This window comes from Oncorhynchus clarkii, chromosome 6, assembly GCF_045791955.1.
Source record: "Oncorhynchus clarkii lewisi isolate Uvic-CL-2024 chromosome 6, UVic_Ocla_1.0, whole genome shotgun sequence".
NCBI classification, from domain to species: Eukaryota; Metazoa; Chordata; class Actinopteri; order Salmoniformes; family Salmonidae; genus Oncorhynchus; species Oncorhynchus clarkii.
This window is the reverse complement of record NC_092152.1, coordinates 44,346,216-44,368,705: the sequence shown is the minus strand read 5'-3', so window position 1 is coordinate 44,368,705 and position 22,490 is coordinate 44,346,216. Positions and strand designations below refer to the sequence as shown.

The 22,490-nt window shown below is 41.7% G+C and overlaps 1 protein-coding gene across 1 annotated transcript in view; it reads left to right on the top strand.

Moving 5' to 3' along the window:
• LOC139412100 (kinase suppressor of Ras 2-like) overlaps positions 1-16,547 on the top strand; it is a 151,665-nt gene extending 135,118 nt beyond the window's left edge. The window contains 4 exon segments of the mRNA XM_071158894.1: positions 4,067-4,200; positions 13,041-13,175; positions 15,415-15,544; positions 16,401-16,547. Coding sequence (XP_071014995.1) covers positions 4,067-4,200; positions 13,041-13,175; positions 15,415-15,544; positions 16,401-16,547 — 546 coding nt within the window.
• The last annotated feature ends 5,943 nt before the right edge of the window (positions 16,548-22,490 follow it).

Genomic DNA, 22,490 nt, shown 5'->3' with positions numbered 1-22,490 from the left:
TCGGCTGTGCTTCCCTTTGTAGTCTGTAATGGTTTGCAAGCCCTGCCACATCCGATGAGCGTCAGAGCCGGTGTAGTACAATTCGATCTTAGTGCTGTATTGACGCTTTGCCTGTTTGATGGTTCGTCCGGAGGGCATAGCAGGATTTCAGTCCTGTAGCTTAGCATCTGCTTCATCTGACCACTTTTTTATTGATCGAGTCACTTGTGCATCCTGCTTTAATGTTTTGCTGGTAATCAGGAATCAGGAGGATAGACTTATGGTCAGATTTACCAAATGGAGGGCAAGGGAGAGCTTTGTATGCGTCTCTGTGTGTGGAGTAAAGGTGGTCCAGAGTTTTTCCCCTCTGGTTGCACATTTAACACACTGATAGAAATTTTCTAAAATGGATTTGTTTCCCTGCATGAAAGTCCCCGGCTAATAGGAGTGCCGCCTCTGGGTGAACGTTTTCTTGTTTGCTTATGGCGGAATACAGCTCATTCAATGATGTCTTAGTGCCAGCCTCTGACTGTGGTGGTATGTAGACAGCTACGAAAAATACAGATGAAAACTCTCTAGGTAGATAGTGTGGTCTACAGCTTATCATGAGATACTCTACCTCAGGTGAGCAATAGCTCGAGAGTACCTTAGATATCGTGCACCAGCTGTTATTTACAAAAATGCATACTCCGCCGCCCCTTGTCTTACAAGATGCTGTTCTATCTATCCTGCCGGTACAGCGTATAACCAGCCAGCTGTATGTTGATAGTGTCGTCGTTCAGCCTCAACTCCATGAAGCATAAGATATTACAGTTTTGAAGGTCCCGTTGGTAGTTTAATCTTGTCCGTAGGTCATCAATTTTATTCTCCAAAGATTGCTTGTTTGCTTGCAGAATGGAAGGAAGTGGGGGTTTATTCGATCATCTACGAATTCTCAGAAGGCAGCCCGCCTTCCGGACCCTTTTTCTCTGCCTCCTCTTCATGCAAATCACAGGGATCTGGGCCTGTTCCAGAGAAAGCAGTATATCGTTTGCGTCAGGCTTGTCAGACTCGTTAAAGGAAAAAAAGGATTCTGCCAGTCCATGGTGAGTAATCGCAGTCCTGATGTCCAGAAGTTATTTTCGGTCATAAGAGACTGTATCGGCAACATTATGTACAAAATGAGTAAAAGTTACAATCAACGCAAATAAACTAACAAAAAAACACAATCTGTTGGGGACGTGTAAAACGTCTGCTTTCTTCTTCGGCGCCATTGGTCTTTCCTGAGCATGTCTGTGTCAACCAGGGAAAATGAATCCATAGTGCCTTTGCGTGGTAGGCTAGGGCACGTATCATCAATCTTCTCATCAGGTCTTGCTTGACTGATACCCAGCCAGATGTTTGTTATCTCATCTCTGAAATATGCTACAAACTCATCACATTTAGATGGGGAAGAAGGTTCACATAGGTTTGCGGGAGTAAGATTTATCAGGCTATCAATGGTCGAGAAGAGCACTCTCAAATTATTCTAATTATTAGTGATCAAGTTAGAAAAATGAGCCCGTCTGGCATTTATAATTGCATTGTTATATATGCCAAGTTGCTCTCTCAGAATATCGTAATGGACCTGCAACTTTTACTTTTTCCTCTTCCGCTCTGCCTTTCTGCAGTTTCTCTTTAATGTATTAGTTTCCTCACTCATCCAATGGGCTCTCCGTTTGGATGTGGCCTTTTTCATCTTTATTGGAGCTATGGCATCAATGGTTGTCCTTAACTTCTTGCATCGAGCAATCCCGTATCCGGGAGCGTAATCATAGCCTCAAGCTCATTACCATAACACAACGTTAACTATTCATGAAAATCGCAAATTAAATGAAATAAATATATTCACTCACAAGCTTAGCCTTTTGTTAACAACACTGTCATCTCAGATTTTCAAAATATGCTTTTCAACCATAGCTACACAAGCATTTGTGTAAGAGTATTGATAGCTAGCATAGCATTAAGCCTAGCATTCAGCAGGCAACATTTTCACAAAAACAAGAAAAGCATTCAAATAAAATAATTTACCTTTGAAGAACTTCGGATGTTTTCAATGAGGAGACTCTCAGTTAGATAGCAAATGTTCATTTTTTCCAAAAATATTATTTGTGTAGGAGAAATCGCTCCGTTTTGTTCATCACCTTTGGCTAAGAAAAAACCCCGAAAATTCAGTCATTTCAACGCCAAACTTTTTTCCAAATTAACTCCAGAAACAGAAACATGGCAAACATATCTATTCGATGAAAAATCATTCGTGGCAGTTGGGTTTCTCCTTGGAAGCAAACGGAAAAATACACGCAGCTGGAGATTACGCAATAATTGCGACGGAGGACACCAAGAGAGCACCTGGTAGATGTAGTGTAAAATGGTCAATCTTCCAATGATATGCCTACAAATATGTCACAATGCTGCAGACACCTTGGGGAAACGACAGAAAGTGTAAGCTCATTCCTGTTCCATTCACAGCCATATAAGGAGACATTGGAACACAGCACCTTCAAAATCTGGGGCACTTCCTGTTTGAAATTTCATCTTGGTTTCGCCTGTAGCATCAGTTCTGTGGCACTCACAGACAATATCTTTGCAGTTTTGGAAACGTCAGAGTGTTTTCTTTCCAAAGCTGTCAATTATATGCAGTCGAGCATCTTTTCGTGACAAAATATCTTGTTTAAAACGGGAATGTTTTTCATCCAAAAATTAAAAGAGCGCAACCTATATCGAAGAAGTTAATTTGCTATTAAAGTTATCAACTAAATCATCACAAAAGGAAGGCAGAATAGGTGATGGAGTATTGTTCATACACTCAACAAAAATCTGTAGCAACTTCAGAGGTAAGATAGCATTTCTTAATAATGTGTTCAGTATTACCCTGTGCTATGGGCAACAAGGTATTAAAAATACACAGTGGTGTTTAGATAAGGCAACATGAACAATAGAGGATATGTCAATAGAAAGGCCCTTTGGTAATAATCAGGTCCAGAGCATGGCCGCGGTTATGGGTGGGCCCAGTAACATGTTGGATAAAGTCCAAAGAGCTCAAATATTCAGAAATTCAATGGCCTTGGAGTCAGTCTCCTTGTCAACATGAATATTAAAATCACCCAACACAATGATTTTATCATAGTTCTCAAGGACAATAGACAATAGTTCAGAGAAATCAGTAAAGAAAGTAGGGCAGTGCTTTGGTGGCCTATACAAGGTACTGGTGGCTGACATTTAAACAGTATAGCATGATGCTCAAAAGACCCAAAGTCGCCAAATGAAATGTCCTTACAGCTGAGAGCACTAGTAATAATAGAGGCTGTCCCCCCACCCTTTTCCCCTTTTCTGATAGAGTATGAAAAGCTGTAGTCCGGGGGGAGGCTTTGAAAAAAGCGACACTACAGTCTGAAGACAGCCATGTTTCTGTGAGAAACATGCAATCAACGTTGCGCTTAGTAATGAGGTCATTCACAAGAAAGATGTTACTATTGATTGCTCTAACATTTAAAAGTGTCTGGGGCATCTGCCTAGAGATAACCAATTGAATAACAACCAAATTATTAACATCTCCAATCTATCAGAATGGTAGGAGATGACAGTTTGTATAAACTCATTAGAGTTAAAGGAACATAAATTTGATTACTTACAATAACCATAGCTGAGACATGGATTGTGTATGTGTGACATCCTGCTAACTTGACACAACGGTGGAGCCAACATGGGCATCCCTGTGGAACGCTTTCGACACCTTGTAGAGTCCATGCTGCGACTAATTGAGGCTGTTCTGAGGGCAAAATGGGGGGAGGGGTGCAACTAAATGTTAGGAAGGTGTTCCTAATGATTGGTATATTCAGTTAATATGGTTTATAGGTAACATCATGAATAGTGTTTCAACGTTATCTGTAGCACAGCATGGTCAATACATGTCATAGAGACTGGGGTTGGAATGAGATCAATCAAGCAACTTCAGTCAGGTTTATTGTGACATTGGTCACAACATGCTTTACAGTGACTCAACCTAGACTCCTAGAGTTATATTGTTTGTGTTTGTTTGTTTATTTGTTTGTGTTTGTATTGTTTTAAGGGGATGGGCTATCTCCATGCCAAGGGGATCCTACACAAGGATATGAAGTCCAAGAATGTCTTCTACGACAATGGCAAAGTGGTCATCACCGACTTCGGACTTTTCACCATATCTGGGGTTCTGCAAGCTGGCAGGTGCGTAGCTACTGTTGTACTCAATTTATTTATTTTTTGGGTTCAACTAAGGTCTCCCTCAGAAAAGTGATTCTTTGTCTGAAGGGACTTCCTGGTTAAAAAAAAGGATACATAGAAACCAAAAATAAAACATCAGCGCTAAACCACACAGGGAGGAGGCGCATCGTTAGTAACCCCTACTGTTATGACAGTTATTATATTGCAGTGATGATTATACTCTTTAGTGGAAAATTATATGGATTGGTGCTAATCTATTTTTTTTTAATTCTCCCTGAGAGTGATTCAAGTCTATCTTGGCTGCTACCGCTGTGCTGAAATGACTGCTCACTGACATGGCTTCTCCCTGGAATGATAACAGCCACAACTTTCACACAGCAAGGAATACTAATCCTACTTAGACATAAAACTATATAAGCAGCAAGGAAATGTAATAAATCTTTGATCTAGAAATGGAGCAACTCAACAGGTTATCAACGTGTTGTGTGTGTGTGTGTGCATGCTTTTGTGTGTGTGTGTGGGTGTTTTGTTCTCTATGCAGTACGTTTATGTGTCTATAGATTTTGATTGACATGTATGTTGAGATAACTGCTATAATTGACTGGATCTGATTTGTCATAATGGATTTTTGTATTTATTTAATTGCGACATCAATTAAAAATATCTAGCAGTAGGTGTGAGATGCTTTCCAGCTAATGAATGTGAGAGGATTACACATGCTTTGTGCTACTAATTATTATAATCAAAAAAGATGTTGATTATATAACTGACTTGCATAGTGTGTTTTCAACAAGTTCGCACAACACAGTTTAACCCTGGGGTTGCGGAGGAGTGCATTGCATCACCATGGATGGAAGAGTATAGGTGATGAACAATAGTTGTTTATGTAAAATGAAGATGGATGGTTTCATAATGGCATTCTTATCAGCTCATTAAAACCATAAGCCTCTTTCAAACTAGATGCTGAGGAGTTGCTGTAGACAGACAGTTATGCAATGCATTGAAATGATGCAACATGCACCTAGATCTTATCCAGTCTATTGTTCGTTCCCAGTGTAGCTAGCTCCCATTTTAGGTTTGCTGTGAAATCAATACTTCGTATAGTGAACATCTCCCACGACTAGACACAAGCAGAGAGCCATAGAGCATTGTGTTTATGGACAAAGGCAGACTAAGAATTCTAAAGATTCTAAAATAACATTTAAAGATTCTAAGATTTGTAAAGACTTTGTGAATCACTCTGCTCATTGTGTTAGGATGGTTTTCAGGAACTGTTGGTACTGCAATGCAGAACAAAGAGAAAACCTGGAGATGGTTGTTTTAGTATTTCCTGTTGTGCTAGTTGACTTGCAGTGTACAGTCGTGGCCAAAAGTTTTGAGAATGACACAAATATTCATTTTCATAAAGTCTGCTGCCTCAGTTTGTATGATGGAAATTTGCATATACTCCAGAATGTTATGAAGAGTGATCAGATGAATTGCAATAAATTGCAAAGTCCCTGTTTGCCATGCAAATGAACTGAATCCCCCCAAAACATTTCCACTGCATTTCAGCCATGCCACAAAAGGAACAGCTGACATCATGTCAGTGATTCTCTCGTTAACACAGGTGTGAGTGTTGACAAGGACAAGGCTGGAGATCACCCTTTCATGCTGATTGAGTTTGAATAACAGACTGGAAGATTCAAAAGGAGGGTGGTGCTTGGAATCATTGTTCTTCCTCTGTGAACCATGGTTACCTGCAAGAAAACATGTGCCGTCATCATTGCTTTGCACAAAAAGGGCTTCACAGCCAAGGATATTGCTGCCAGTAAGATAGCACCTAAATCAACTATTTATCGGATCATCAAGAACTTCAAGGAGAGTGGTTCAATTGTTGTGAAGAAGGCTTCAGGGCGCCCAAGAAAGTCCAGCAAGCGCCAGGACCATCTCCTAAAGTTGATTCAGCTGCGAGATTGGGACACCACCAGTACAGAGCTTGCTCAGGAATGGCAGCAGGCAGGTGTGAGTGCATCTGCATGCACAGTGAGGCAAATACTTTTGAAGGATGGCCTGGTGTCAAGAAGGGCAGCAAAGAAGCCACTTCTCTCCAGGAAAAACATCAGGGACAGACTGATATTCTGCAAAAGATACAGGGATTGGACTGCTGAGGACTGGGGTAAAGTCATTTTCTCTAATGAATCTCCTTTCTGATTGTTTGGGGCATCCGGAAAAAATCTTGCCTGGAGAAGACAAGGTGAGCGCTACCATCAGGCCTGTGTCATGCCAACCTTTGAAGCATCCTGAGACCATTCATTTGTGGGGTTGCTTCTCAGCCAAGGGAGTGGGCTCACTCACAATTTTGCCTAAGAACACAGCCATGAATAAATAATGGTACCAACACATCCTCCGAGAGCAAAAATCAAATCAAATCAAATGTATTTATATAGCCTTTATATAGACCACCCTTCGTACATCAGCTGATATCTCAAAGTGCTGTACAGAAACCCAGCCTAAAACCCCAAACAGCAAGCAATGCAGGTGTAGAAGCACGGTGGCTAGGAAAAACTCCCTAGAAAGGCCAAAACCTAGGAAGAAACCTAGAGAGGAACCAGGCTATGTGGGGTGGCCAGTCCTCTTCTGGCTGTGCCGGGTGGAGATTATAACAGAACATGGCCAAGATGTTCAAATGTTCATAAATGACCAGCATGGTCGAATAATAATAAGGCAGAACAGTTGAAACTGGAGCAGCAGCACGGTCAGGTGGACTGGGGACAGCAAGGAGTCATCATGTCAGGTAGTCCTGGGGCATGGTCCTAGGGCTCAGGTCAGTTGAAACTGGAGCAGCAGCACGGCCAGGTGGACTGGGGACAGCAAGGAGTCATCATGTCAGGTAGTCCTGGGGCATGGTCCTAGGGCTCAGGTCCTCCGAGAGAGAGAAAGAAAGAGAGAAGGAGAGAATTAGAGAACACACACTTAGATTCACACAGGACACCGAATAGGACAGGAGAAGTACTCCAGATATAACAAACTGACCCTAGCCCCCCGACACATAAACTACTGCAGCATAAATACTGGAGGCTGAGACAGGAGGGGTCAGGAGACACTGTGGCCCCATCCGAGGACACCCCCGGACAGGGCCAAACAGGAAGGATATAACCCCACCCACTTTGCCAAAGCACAGCCCCCACACCACTAGAGGGATATCTTCAACCACCAACTTACCATCCTGAGACAAGGCTGAGTATAGCCCACAAAGGCCTCCGCCATGGAACAACCCAAGGGGGGCGCCAACCCAGACAGGATGACCACATCAGTGAATCAACCGACTCAGGTGACACACCCCCTCCAGGGACGGCATGAGAGAGCCCCAGTAAGCCAGTGACTCAGCCCCTGTAGGGTTAGAGGCAGAGAATCCCAGTGGAAAGAGGGGAACCGGCCAGGCAGAGACAGCAAGGGCGGTTCGTTGCTCCAGAGCCTTTCCGTTCACCTTCCCACTCCTGGGCCAGACTACACTCAATCATATGACCCACTGAAGAGATGAGTCTTCAGTAGAGACTTAAAGGTTGAGACCGAGTTTGCGTCTCTGACATGGGTAGGCAGACCGTTCCATAAAAATGGAGCTCTATAGGAGAAAGCCCTGCCTCCAGCTGTTTGCTTAGAAATTCTGGGGACAATTAGGAGGCCTGCGTCTTGTGACCGTAGCGTACGTGTAGGTATGTACGGCAGGACCAAATCAGAGAGATAGGTAGGAGCAAGCCCATGTAATGCTTTGTAGGTTAGCAGTAAAACCTTGAAATCAGCCCTTGCTTTGACAGGAAGCCAGTGTAGAGAGGCTAGCACTGGAATAATATGATAAAAATTTTTGGTTCTAGTCAGGATTCTAGCAGCCGTATTTAGCACTAACTGAAGTTTATTTAGTGCTTTATCCGGGTAGCCGGAAAGTAGAGCATTGCAGTAGTCTAACCTAGAAGTGACAAAGCATGGATGAATTTTTCTGCATCATTTTTGGACAGAAAGTTTCTGATTTTTGCAATGTTACGTAGATGGAAAAAAGCTGTCCTTGAAATGGTCTTGATATGTTCTTCAAAAGAGAGATCAGGGTCCAGAGTAACGCCGAGGTCCTTCACAGTTTTATTTGAGACGACTGTACAACCATTAAGATTAATTGTCAGATTCAACAGAAGATCTCTTTGTTTCTTGGGACCTAGAACAAGCATCTCTGTTTTGTCCGAGTTTAAAAGTAGAAAGTTTGCAGCCATCCACTTCCTTATGTCTGAAACACATGCTTCTAGCAAGGGCAATTTTGGGGCTTCACCATGTTTCATTGAAATGTACAGCTGTGTGTCATCCGCATAGCAGTGAAAGTTAACATGATGTTTTCAAATAACATCCCCAAGAGGTAAAACAGTTGATTTGTCAGAGGACAAACCATTCACAGAGACAAACTGATATCTTTCCGACAGATAAGATCTAAACCAGGCCAGAACTTGTCCGTGTAGACCAATTTGGGTTTCCAATCTCTCCAAAAGAATGTGGTGATCGATGGTATCAAAAGCAGCACTAAAGTCTAGGAGCACGAGGACAGATGCAGAGCCTCGGTCCGATGCCATTAAAATGTAATTTACCACCTTCACAAGTGAAGATGAAAATAAAACCTAACATAACTCAAACGGAAAGTGCTATGATGGGGTCTAAAACCAGACTGAAGCATTTCGTATACATTGTTTGTCTTCAGGAAGGCAGTGAGTTGTTGCTAAACAGCCTTTTCTAAAATTTTTGAGAGGAATGGAAGATTCGATATAGGCCGATAGTTTTTTATATTTTCTGGATCAAGGTTTGGCTTTTTCAAGAGAGGCTTTATTACTGCCACTTTTAGTGAGTTTGGTACACATCCGGTGGATAGAGAGCCGTTTATTATGTTCAACATAGGAGGGCCAAGCACAGGAAGCAGCTCTTTCAGTAGTTTAGTTGGAATAGGGTCCAGTATGCAGCTTGAAGGTTTAGAGGCCATGATTATTTTCATCATTGTGTCAAGAGATATAGTACTAAAACACTTGAGCGTCTCTCTTGATCCTAGGTCCTGGCAGAGTTGTGCAGACTCAGGACAACTGAGCTTTGAAGGAATACGCAGATTTAAGGAGGAGTCCGTAATTTGCTTTCTAATAATCATAATCTTTTCCTCAAAGAAGTTCATGAATTTATCACTGCTAAAGTGAAAGTCATCCTCTCTTGGGGAATGCTGCTTTTTAGTTAGCTTTGCGACAGTATCAAAAAGGAATTTCGGATTGTTCTTATTTTCCTCAATTAAGTTAGAAAAATAGGATGATCGAGCAGCAGTAAGGGCTCTTCGGTACTGCACAGTACTGTCTTTCCAAGCTAGTCGGAAGACTTCCAGTTTGGTGTGGCGCCATTTCCGTTCCAATTTTCTGGAAGCTTGCTTCAGAGCTCGGGTATTTTCTGTGTACCAGGGAGCTAGTTTCTTATGAGAAATGTTTTTAGTTTTTAGGGGTGCAACTGCATCTAGGGTATTGCGCAAGGTTAAATTGAGTTCCTCAGTTAGGTGGTTAACTGATTTTTGTCCTCTGGCGTCCTTGGGTAGACAGAGGGAATCTGGAAGGACATCAAGGAATCTTTGTGTTGTCTGTGAATTTATAGCACGACTTTTGATGACCCTTGGTTGGGGTCTGAGCAGATTATTTGTTGCAATTGCAAACGTAATAAAATGGTGGTCCGATAGTCCAGGATTATGAGGAAAAACATTAAGATCCACAACATTTATTCCATGGGACAAAACTAGGTCCAGCGTATGACTGTGACAGTGAGTGGGTCCAGAGACATGTTGGACAAACCCACTGAGTCGATGATGGCTCCGAAAGCCTTTTGGAGTGGAGCAACTTCTCCCAACCATCCAGGAACAGTTTGGTGACGAACAATGCCTTTTCCAGCATGATGGAGCACCTTGCCATAAGGCAAAAGTGATAACTAAGTGGCTCGGGGAACAAAACATCGATATTTTGGGTCCATGGCCAGGAAACTCCCCAGACCTTAATCCCATTGAGAACTTGTGGTCAATCCTCAAGAGGCAGGTGGACAAACAAACCCCCACAAATTCTGACAAACTCCAAGCATTGATAATGCAAGAATGGGCTGCCATCAGTCAGGATGTGACCCAGAAGTTAATTGAAGAGCATGCCAGGGCGGATTGTAGAGGTCTTGAAAAAGAAGGGTCAACGCTGCAAATATTGACTCTTTGCATCAACTTCATGTAATTGTCAATAAAACTCTTTGGCACTTATGAAATGCTTGTAATTATACTTCAGTATTCCATAGTAACATCTGACAAAAATATCTAAAGACACTGAAGCAGCAAACTTTGTGGAAATTAATATTTGTGTCATTGTCAAAACTTTTGGCCACGACTGTAGAATGTTTTCAATAGCCTCTATGAAAACACTGCCTGCTAATAATCACAATGGCCACAATAGGGCCTACAGTTTTTCCGGTTATCGTTTGACGTTCTTGGCATCTCTTAGTTGATAAGAAAGCAAAAAAACATGTTTTTGTTGATGTTTTTAGATGGTACACCCGCCACCTGGCTTCTTACTGCACACTCATTGGACCTTTTGTATTGTCATAAATACCCAGAACCCTCTCCTTTCAAAGTTAAATACATTTCTGAGAACAGATATCTTGGTGTGACGTGGGTAGCATCACTCGAGCCTCAGTCAGTTCCGCGACTCGTTTGTGTTGTTATTTATTTATTTATTTCTGCCTAAATGTTTTATTTGGACGGCAAAATGGCTAGCTAATTAGTAGGTCTGACAGAATGACAAGAGAAGCATTTATTGACCGCCCCACTCTGAGCAGGAACATTATGTTCAATTCAATTCAATGAACTTCATCATCTGAATAACATGGCTGTTTGCCATAGCAGAGGAGGGGAGAGCATTGAGAAGCTGTACAAACAATCATGCCCCTGAATATTATCCTGCATACACTGAGTGTACAAAACATTAGGAACACCTTCCTAATATTGAGTTGCACTCCTTTTCGCCCTCAGAACAGCCTCGATTTGTCAGGGCATGGACTCTACAAGGTGTCGAAAGTGTTGCACAGGGATGCTGGCCCATGTTGACTCCAATGCTTCCCACAGTTGTGTAAAGTTGGCTGGATGTCCTTTGGATGGTGGACCATTCTTGATACACATGGGAAACTGTTGAGCATGACAAACCCAGCAGCGTTGCATTTCTTGACACAAAACGGTGCGCCTGGCACCTACTACCATACCCTGTTCAAAGGCACTTAAATCTCTTGCCTTGCCCATTCATCGTCTTAATGGCATACATATAGTGTAATTCAGAAAGTATTCAGACCCCTTGACTTTTTCCACATTTTGTTATGTTACACCCGTATTCTATAATATTGATTAAATTACATGTTTTACACAGCCAAAACAACGCAGGAGTGGCTTCGGGATAAGTCTCTAAATGTGCTTGAGTGGCTCGGCCAGAACCCAGACTTGAACCTGATCGAACATCTCTGTAGAGACCTGAAAATAGCTGTGCAGCAACGCTACCCATGCAACCTGACAGAGCTTGAGAGGATCTGCAGAGAAAAATGGAAGAAACTCCCCAAATACAGGTGTGCCAAGCTTGTAGCGTCATACCAAAGAAGACTTGAGGCTGTAATCGCTGCCAAAGGTGCTTCAACAAAGTACTGAGTAAAGGGTCGGAATACTTATGTAATTTCTAAAACACTGTTTTTGCTTTGTCATTATGAGGTATTGTGTGTAGATTGATGAGGGGCAAGAAATTATTTAATACATTTTAGAATAAGGATGTAACGTAACAAAATGTGAAAAAAGTCAAAGGGTCTGAATACTTTCTGATTGCACTGTACACAATCCACGTCTCAATTGTCTCAAGGCTTAACAATCCTTATTTAACCTGTCTCCTCCCATTCATCTACACTGATTGAAGTGGATTTAACAAGTGACATCAATAAAGGATCATAGCTTCACCTGGTCTCACCTGGTCAGCCAATGTCATGGAGAAGCAGGTGTTCATAATGTTTTGTACACTCAGTGTATATCTCCATTATAGAATAGAGAACAGAATAGAATAGATAGAGTTATAATAGAATAGAATAGACTTTAGAGTTAGAATATCATCAGATTCAGTTGGGAGTTAAATTAAACCATCGGCTTTATGACTCAACGGATTGTTAACTGTCATCATGACAATACTGTTACTATGAATACTCATGGGCTAGACTAGACAGATACAGTACCATTGGATGGACATACCCACACCAGTTCTCTACTGTGCTGTGTTAGAGAGCTGGCAGTGTGCCTGTCTATCTGAGTAAGCACTCAGGATGCCTTTTGAAGTAGTTGTGAATAGAGGGAGAGAGACAGCAAGAGGGAGGGAGAGAGATCGAGAGAGGGAGATAGGCAGTTTGGAACATAGTGGAGACAGAGTGGAGAGGCTGACTGAGTCATCAGGAATTAGAATTTCTAATGGGGTTTGATTGCATCCAGGATTTTTCAGCCAGGGTTCGTTTGGACTAACGGGTGAGGAAGGAAAGGACAGATTCAACCTTTAGACAAAATGCTGCTTTAAATCCATTCAAAGTTTTTCCAGTGTTTGAATGAACTATAAGCAGTTATTCTGTATTTAGATCAAAATTACATGGCACAAAAATGTTTAAACATTTGACTACAACTTCTGTGGAGGGATGAAATTTGGAAATCCTGAACAATTAGAAAAGGAAAATGGCCGTCCTAAACGTTGAGATAAATATGAAAAATCACCACACACCACGTCACAGAATTCAGACTGTGTCCTGTCTCTTTTCTGTAGCCGTAGAGAGGACAAACTGAGAATCCCCAGTGGATGGCTTTGTCACCTGGCCCCTGAAATAGTCTCTCAGCTCTCCCCTGAAACAGAGGAGGACAAGCTGCCTTTCTCCAAACAGTCAGATGTCTTTGCTTTTGGGTGAGTACAGCTACATCTCAAATGGCACACTATTCCCTATTTAGTGTACTACTCTTGAGCAGGGCCCATAGCTCTTCTCTTTGTTCTGAGGAGTGTTTTAGGGGCCTCTTTACTCTGATGGTTTTTCCAGTCTCTGTCTTGTTGTCATTGGATTTTCAAGCCTGATTTTATTGAATTGAATTCATTTGAATCAACTTTATCCCACAAGGGGAAATTTGATTTGACACCAGCAAGACACATATTATAATGTTTTTTGTTTAGTTTTTTTGTAGGTCCTAATCCAGCTCCTAAAGTTAAATCTAGACTTGGTTTCCTCTAGCGTAATTGCTCCTCTTTCACCCCAGCTGCCAAACTAACCCTGATTCAGATGACCATCCTACCCGTGCTAGATTACGGAGACATAATTTATAGATCGGCAGGTAAGGGTGCTCTCAAGAGGCTAGATGTTCTCATTCGGCCATCAGATTTGCTACCAATGCTCCTTATAAGACACATCAAGGCGTTCTATACTCCTCTGTAAACGGGTCATCTCTGTATACCCGTCGCAAGACACACTGTTTGATGCTTCTTTATAAAACCCTCCCAGGAGTCTTTCCTCACCCTATCTGAGATATCTACTGCCACCCTCATCCTCCACATACAATGTCAGTTAAAGGTCCCCAAAGCACACACATTCCTGGGTCGCTCCTCTATTCAGTTCGCTGCAGTTAGCGACTGGAACGAGCTGCAACAAACACTCAAACTGGACAGTTTGATCTCAATCTCTTCATTCAAAGACTCAATCATGGACACTCTTACTGACGGTTGTGGCTGCTTTGCGTGATGTATTGTTGTCTCTACCTTCTTGCCCTTTGCGCTGTTGTCTGTGCCCAATAATATTTGTACCATGTTTTGTGCTGCTACCATGTTTTATTTCTTACATGTTGTTGTCATGTTGTGTTGCTACCATGCTGTGTTGTCATGTGTTGCTGCCTTGCTATGTTGATGTCTTAGGTCTCTCTTTATGTAGTGTTGTGTTGTCTCTCTTGTTGTGATGTGTGTTTTGTCCTATATTTAATATATACTGTATATATTTTAAATCTCAGCCCCCGTCCCCACAGGAGGCCTTTTGCCTTTTGGTAGAACAAATAAGAATTTGTTCTTAACTGATTTTCCTAGTTAAATAAAGTTAAAGTTAAATAAAAATCCATCTTCCCTCCCAAATCATGTATGGAATGGTTATAATAACCAAGCCCAGGAGTCTTTCCAGGCCACCTGTCTGACCAGGAACAACTCTGTTATCCTAGTTATAACACTCCATGCTTCAGGTCAGCCTTTCCATTTATGTTTTTTTTTTTTTATCTTCTGTGATCGTCACAGATGCAATTGCGTGGCTGGACCCTGCTCTGTTGACTCCTAACACAATTGCATTTTCAGATGCCCTCCCATATGGAGGGACTGTCACTGAATCAGTCTGAGGGGGACGGATGCAGCATTCACACACGCTGGTTGAGTCCCAAATGGCACCCTATTCCCTATATAGACCAGAGCCCTATGGGAATAAAGGGAATAGGGTGCCATTTGGGATGCATCCACTGTCCAGCTGGTCTGTTGGTGCCTTAGTGTTACCTAGAGGTGACCCCTGAAGTTGTTTTACATATTCAACAATCCTCCATGTGTTTTTCTGTCTTGGCCGAATTCTATTTTTATGCTACTCAAACCCAGTCGTTGACATGGCAGTGGAAAAAATGGCTGCTCATAATGCTAAGAGAGGATGCTGTGACGATGTTGATGACGTAATGGATGTGTTAATGGACTGTTTATCAGATCATTTACATCTAACAGGTTTGATATAAAGTTAGTTCCTCAGCATTAAAGGGCTGTTTCTTTAAAAAAGGCAAACTTGTGGTCTGTCTGTCATACTCACTGTGGGGGCTTCTGGGGCTTTTAAATGGATTCAGACAACCACGACAGACATACAGTATAGAAATCCACATTTAGATATTCAACTTGGTGTGTGAACATCTATTGTAGTATTTTTTTAAAAATAATGTCAACATTATAGGAAAACATTACATGTATACATCCAATCTCTCTGAGCGGGTGCTGGATATATATTTTTTTAAAGAGACGCGGCAACCCCACATGGTATGCTACCACGTGGATTTATCTGTGACAAAGTTAAATGCACAATGCCATCATTTCCATTTTGTAAACCATGGGATATTTCATACATCCCCCCCCCGTACTGTCCCTGCAGCACTATCTGGTTTGAGTTGCATGCACGTGAGTGGCCTTACAAGAACCAGCCAGCAGAGGTTATCATCTGGCAGGTGGGCAGTGGGATGAAGCCCAACCTCACACAGATCGGCATGGGCAAAGAGATATCGGTGAGTGTTCCTCATACACGGTAAACTGGTTGTACCACACTTCAGGTAGAAGTCGCTCACTAGTTGTAGGTATACATATTGTATGTCTATGGGCAAAGAGTTATCGCTGAGTGGTGTTCTTCGTAATACTGCACTGTTGACTGTTTTTCTTCACAGAGCGAAGCTCGACACCTGGTTGTTTTTATGTGTGATCTGCATACTTGTTTATTTGTATTTATTATGGATCCCCATTACTCTTCCTGGTGTCCAGCAAAATGAAAGCAGTTTATACAATAAAAAAATAAATCTATACATTCACAGATTTAACAACACACTGTGCCCTCAGACCCCTACTTCACCACATCTACATACGTAGCTATAGTACTAAATCCATGTGTATGTATAGTGTGTGTGTGTGTGTGTGTGTGTGTGTGTGTGTGTGTGTGTGTGTGTGTGTGTGTGTGTGTGTGTGTGTGTGTGTGTGTGTGTGTGTGTGTGTGTGTGTGTGTGTGTGTGTGTGTGTGTGTGTGTGTGTGTGTGTGTGTGTCTCTGGCAATGTTTGTGTTGCTTATTATTTCCCAGGTGTTCAGAATGAGCATCTTCATTCCTGGAATGTTCTTGGAATAAGACTAAATTATCAGGTACACCTGTCTAGGCAGTCTGGGATGTTTTTGAGTTTTCTGTTGGCTGTTATTTAGTTATTTGTGTTTTCTGAACCATTCCACACAAGAAGTTCTCTCACAGTGAAGAATACAGTTATCTGAATCGGGTAGCATTCATAATTTTGTCCAGTTACACTTGTGGCTCTTTCGCTCCAGTGTTTCCTTTATATACCTGGGTCTCTAGGGGAGTCTGTTCTGTCTCTTTCTCTCTCCAGGACATCCTGCTCTTTTGCTGGGCGTTCGAGCAGGATGAAAGGCCCAGCTTCTCCAAGCTGGTGGATCTGCTGGAAAAGTTGCCAAAACGGAACCGTCGCCTTTCCCACCCAGGGCACTTCTGGAAGTCAGCTGAGTATGTCAAATGAAATAGACGTTAAACAACAACAACTTTTACTACTACAATACCTACCACTCACAAAACCACAACTCCCTTAGAGTGCACTGAATCCAAATACCAATCAATGAGTAAAACTGTCTAGACTACAGTATGTATCCTCATGGAGTGTGTGTGTGTGTGTGTGTGTGTGTGTGTGTGTGTGTGTGTGTGTGTGTGTGTGTGTGTGTGTGTGTGTGTGTGTGTGTGTGTGTGTGTGTGTGTGTGTGTGTGTGTGTGTGTGTGTGCGCGTGTGTAAGAATAGGTGCAGTTGACCAAAGACCCCCTGAATCTAGACTTCTCAACATCCTCTGAAATCACATTTTTGGTTTATTGTTTAATCACATGGAATATATGTTTTATTTGATTACTCGAATGACTTGTTCAGTTTGTTTGTTAGCTTATTTATTTTGGAATGTCTTTTTCTCGATGTCATGTTTTTTTCGTGTCATGAATCACTTAATTATCTATGGAAAATGCATTTTTATGAACAAATGTGTGTTTTGTGTTTTCTTTTCGGAATGAAATTGTTTTTATAGTGAAAGTAATTATTTTACAAATTGTGAAATGTACATTTTTAAGTCATTGTCTTGCCATTTCCCTTGTTTGTCAACTGTCTCTGTCATGTGTTTGACCCTGGTTACCTCATGGTCTCTCATGTGTTTGACCCTGGTTACCTCATGGTCTCTCATGTGTTTGACCCTGGTTACCTCATGGTCTCTCATGTGTGAATGTCTACATGTTTGTGTTTTCTACGTTTGTCTCAAAGCTTTATCTTATAGTCATTATTTACTATTGAATGTGATCACTCCTGCCAATTGTAGGGCTGGATGATGGTACAGTACCTTAGTAGGAAACTGTTCTCCAATTGGCCTGTGCTTTGATTATCGGCTGTGAACACTGTTGAGCATGCATCAAAAATGGCATCCTGTTCCATGCATAGTGCGCTACTAAGGTCAAAAGTAGTGCACTAGATAGGGAATAGAATGTGAGCTGTTTAAACAAGAGCCTTTTTTTTCAAACTGTGCCCTTTAGCTGTTGGTTCAGTCAGTAGGCCTACACTGACTGACTAGAAGTCTAGAAGTCTCTAATGTGAAAACACTGTCACTCGAAATGTATCTCATTACAGTACCTACTATGAACTTGCTTAAACGCCTTGGAGAATTGCTGTTACTGAGCCCATGGAGAAATAGGTGTATAGTGGTTACTTTATTGTTTTAAAGTGGACGAGGATAATCACAGATGTATAGCTAGCTAAGCTCACTATTTACCTCCATGAATTATGACACAATCGATTTACTTCGGGAGTTCTTCAGCCCTATAATTGACAAAGCACTTTCTGAACAGACACCATGATACAGTATATTCTAGTAACATGACTGTGTCCATGACCTGGCCATTTGTATAATATATTTCACTGCAATATTTTAAATATAGCCCACTAGAGCCCAGTCAGACTGAATGATATCATTGTGGATGTAAAGAAGTGTCTCGGTAAGAACTGTATGGCAACTGCTTTGGTGTCTGTACAGCCATGTCTTATATATAGATGCAGACAATCCAGTCCTGTATAAAGCCATTTCTACTACACTATATTATACATTTTCCAACAGTGTTGGAAATGCATTCAAACAATTTGCTGCTGTTTTTTTTGGAGTACATCTGTCTATTTTGGATTTGCTGCGATTCCGATATTGTACGTGGTCGTTTATATTTGTACTGTTTACAACTTCTAAGTGCATGAAATGAACTATAAAGGATCTATTCTTGTTATTGCGATAAATAGTTGACTCCTTCAACTTTATCGGGTGGCAGGCAGGTAGCCTAGTGGTTAGAACATTGGGCCAGTAACCTGAAAGGTTGCTGGCTCGAATCCTCGAGCTGACAAGGTAAACATCTGTCGTTCTGCCCCTGTGCAAGGCAGTTAACCCACTGTTCCCCGGGCACCGAAGACTTGAATGTTGATTATGGCAGCCCCCCCCGCACCTCTCTGATTCAGAGGGGTTGGGTTAAATGTGGAAGACATATTTCAGTTGTACAACTGATCACTGGGGTATTTCCTGATTTACCTGTTGTAAGCATAGGGCCATCAAACGACATGGATACAACAGTTATACTGCTGGCTTTGTAAAAAAGGAAATGTTCAAAAATGATGTTTAAGAGAATGATTGTAATAGTATATTTATACATTATAATAGCCTATCGTGAAGAGGAATAACACATTGTTCTGAATTCGACAAGAATCTGACCAGAAAACGATTCTACATTTAGTGTCAAGTGTACATAACAGATTATAGACATACAATCTTTATCATCAGTTGCTGTAAATCAATATTACGGCAGCACTTTATAAAAACTCCAGGTAATAATGCATTTATAAGGAATTATTACATAATTTATTCATAATGTATTAATCATTACTGCCACATTTGTAAATGTTATTAACCTATTTATTCACACATTTATAAACAACTTTTAAAGTATTTCATAATGATTCATGAGATCATTCAAAATATGTTTAATATCGGTCCTTGTAAGCATTTACTAATCATTAGTTAAGTCTTTTTTATAAATACTCAATAAACGTTTTGCATGGCTAGTGTAATTTCCATCAAAAAGATGGACATGCCATTGCGAGACATTCCAGCAGTACCTGGTGCTCCTTCAGGTCCCAAAATGTTTCCTAGAACATATCAATGGTTAAACAATCACACAATACAGAGGATGTTTAAGAAAATATATTGGACATGTTATTCTAAAACAGTCACACTGTTGTAATAGTGTGATGTGGAACTTCAGACACCCTCTACGCTGAGTACAATTATGTGTTTAGTCCTTAAGTGCTAACATAAGCGTTTCATGGCTGTGAGTTTTCTACCAAAACCAAAGTGTGGATTTCAGTCACTCCTTAGAGAATTCTAATCTCGGTTAACCCAGAACTAAAATCCCATGTAATTTGGTCAGAAATTGGGAGCTCCAGTTTGCGAAGTCTCAGCCAAACACTGGAACTACTGCTGCTCGTTATCCTACACATTCCATCCCGTTGTCACAGATTTTTCGGTTTACGTGCAGGACCTGTCTACGAGAGATTAAGATTAGCCCATAGACTGTTTGCAAATATCTGTATACATTATTTGTCTTAATTATCCCATTACCTTACTACCTTTAAAGGTCCAGTAGAGGTGCCGCCAAACAAAGCCATGCGTGAAAATAGTGCAGTTAAAAGGCTAAAGCACTGCCTCCCGAGTGTCGCAGCTGTCTAGGCTACTTACACATCGCAGTGCCAGAGGCGTTACTATAGGCCCGGGTTCATTCCCGGGAGTACCTAATACCCTGATGCAGTGGCGGTTCTAGCTTGTATGGCTTCCTGGGCGAACTGGGCTTCAGCGCCCCCCGCCAAAAAAATAACTAAAAAAATCACCATTCTGCACTAACACATTTTTATTCAGACATTTGGAACACAAATAAATAATCATAACATTTGAAACTATATAAATATCAAAAAGAAGTAACAAAGACAAATAGAAACAAATGTCTAGCATCAATACATTACCCATCCTCCAACACTATCAACAAAGAGTCAAGACTAAACCAATTCACCTTGGTGTTGTGCAGACTGGTTTTATATTATTCTTAACGATTTCGTACAAACCAGAAATAAATGCAACAATATGGCTGCGAAACTATATATTGGCAGTATTATGAATGAATTGTGGCTTATTTGGTAGCATTTCAGTGTGATTTTACTAATTGCATTAGTACTGTACAAAGTTAGATGTGCGCCATTTGATAGATTCCCCCGCTCTCGCTCCCCCACCTCGAGCTTCCAGTGGGGAGACCTGAGGTCAGCCTAACCCCGCACCCCTCCCCATCTCGTACTTCTGAGTGGGAGATGTTCCCAGGCAGTAGCCTGCCTAGCTCACAAACTAGAATCAGTGTGCCCACTCCGACAAGGTTAATTGACCCACAGTCCCACACGGTGACATGATATCATTGACGTGACGTGCAAATGAGCAATAGAAAACCGATTTCGCAAATGTCACCAATCCAAATTTTTGTGTGTGGGCGACCCGTGCCGCCCCCGGCAAGATGCCATCCTGGGCGGCTGTGTCACGGACGTCATATAGAGGAGACGATGGTGCAGCGTTGTAAGCGAACATAACTCTTTAATTAAAGAGAGAACACTGAACAGAACTAAACAAAACAACAAACCAAATCGTGAAGCAATATGGCTAGTGCAGAACAGGCAGCTAAACATAGAATAACAACCCACAAAATAACCAAGGAATATGGTTACCTAAATATGGTTCCCAATCAGAGACAACGATAAACAGCTGCCTCTGACTGAGAACCAATCTAGGCAACCATAGACATATTAACATCTAGACTAGAAAAACCCCTAGACATACAAAACCCCCTAGACAATACAAAACTAAATAAACCACCCGTGTCACACCCTGACCTAACCAAATAATAAAGAAAACAATGATAACTAAAGTCAGGGCGTGACAGGCTGCCCATGTCGCCTATACCTAAATCTGCCACTGCCCTGATGTAAAAATACCTTAATAGAAATTGACTCAAGTAAATGTCAGCCAGTAAAATAAAATCAAAAGTAAATGTAATTGCTAAAAGAAACGTATCAAAAGTAAAAGTATAAATCACTTCAAATTCCTTATATTAAGCAATCCAGACGGCACCATTTTCTTGTTTTTTAAATTTTCATACAGCCAGGGGCACGCTCCAACACAGACATAATTTACAAACCAAGCATGTGTTTAGTGAGTCCGCTAGATTGGAGGCCATAGAGATGACCAGGGATGTTCTCTTGATAAATGTGTGAATTAGACAATTTTCTTGTCCTACTAAGCATTCAAAATGTAACAAGTACTTTTGGGTGTCAAGGAAATTGTTTGGAGTAAATAGTATATCATTTTCTTTAGGAATCAAATCAAATCAAACTGTATTTGTCACATGCGCCGAATACAAGTGTAGAAATGCTTACTTACAAGCCCTTTACCAACAGTGCAGTTCAAGAAAGAATATAGTGAAGTAAAAGTCAAAGTTGTCAAAAAAAAACGACTTAAGTAGTAAGTTCAAGTAATTTTACTTAAGTACGTTTCACCACGGCCGGTGGGGCTTTACTTGGCTCATCGCGTTGTAGCAACTCCTTCGCAAGTGTCACACCACGACCTTAGTTATCTTTGTTTTCTTTATTATTTTGGTTAGGTCTTGGTGTGACGAGGGTGGTATGTGTGTTTTTGCCTTGTCTAGGGTTTTTTGTATTCTATGGGGTTTTGGTATGTATTCTTATCACGCTGCGCCTTGGTCTCCTTATGACGAACATGACAGAATAACCCACCATAACAGGACCAAGCAGCGTTAAAAGGAGGAGCAGACGTTATGGACTTGGGAAGAGATTTTGGATGGAACAGGATCCTGGACATGAGAGGAAATACTAGATGGCGCAGGACCCTGGACGCAGCCTGGGGAGTATCGCCGTTCTAAAGAGGAGAAATACCGGAGAATAGAGGAACGGCGAAGATATGAGGGTACACGGCTAGCACGGAAGCCAGAGAGGCAGCCCCAATAAAAAAACAATTTGGGGGGGCAGACGAGGAGATTGGATGAGTCAGGTAGGAGACTTGAGCCAGGGAGCGTGTAACTGGTCGTGTAACTGGTCAGGCACCGTGTTATGCAGAGATGAGCACGGTGTCTTCAGTGCGCTATTCTAGCCTGGTGCGCTCTATTCCAGCTCCTCGCATTTGCCGGGCTAGAATGGGCATCCAGCCAGGACGTATTGAGCCAGCTCTATGTTCTGGATCTCCAATGCGTCTCCACGGTCCAGTGTATCCTGTCCCTCCTCCCCGCACTCGCCCTGAGGTGCGTGTCACCAGCCCGGTACCACCAGTTCCGGCACCACGCACCAGGCCTG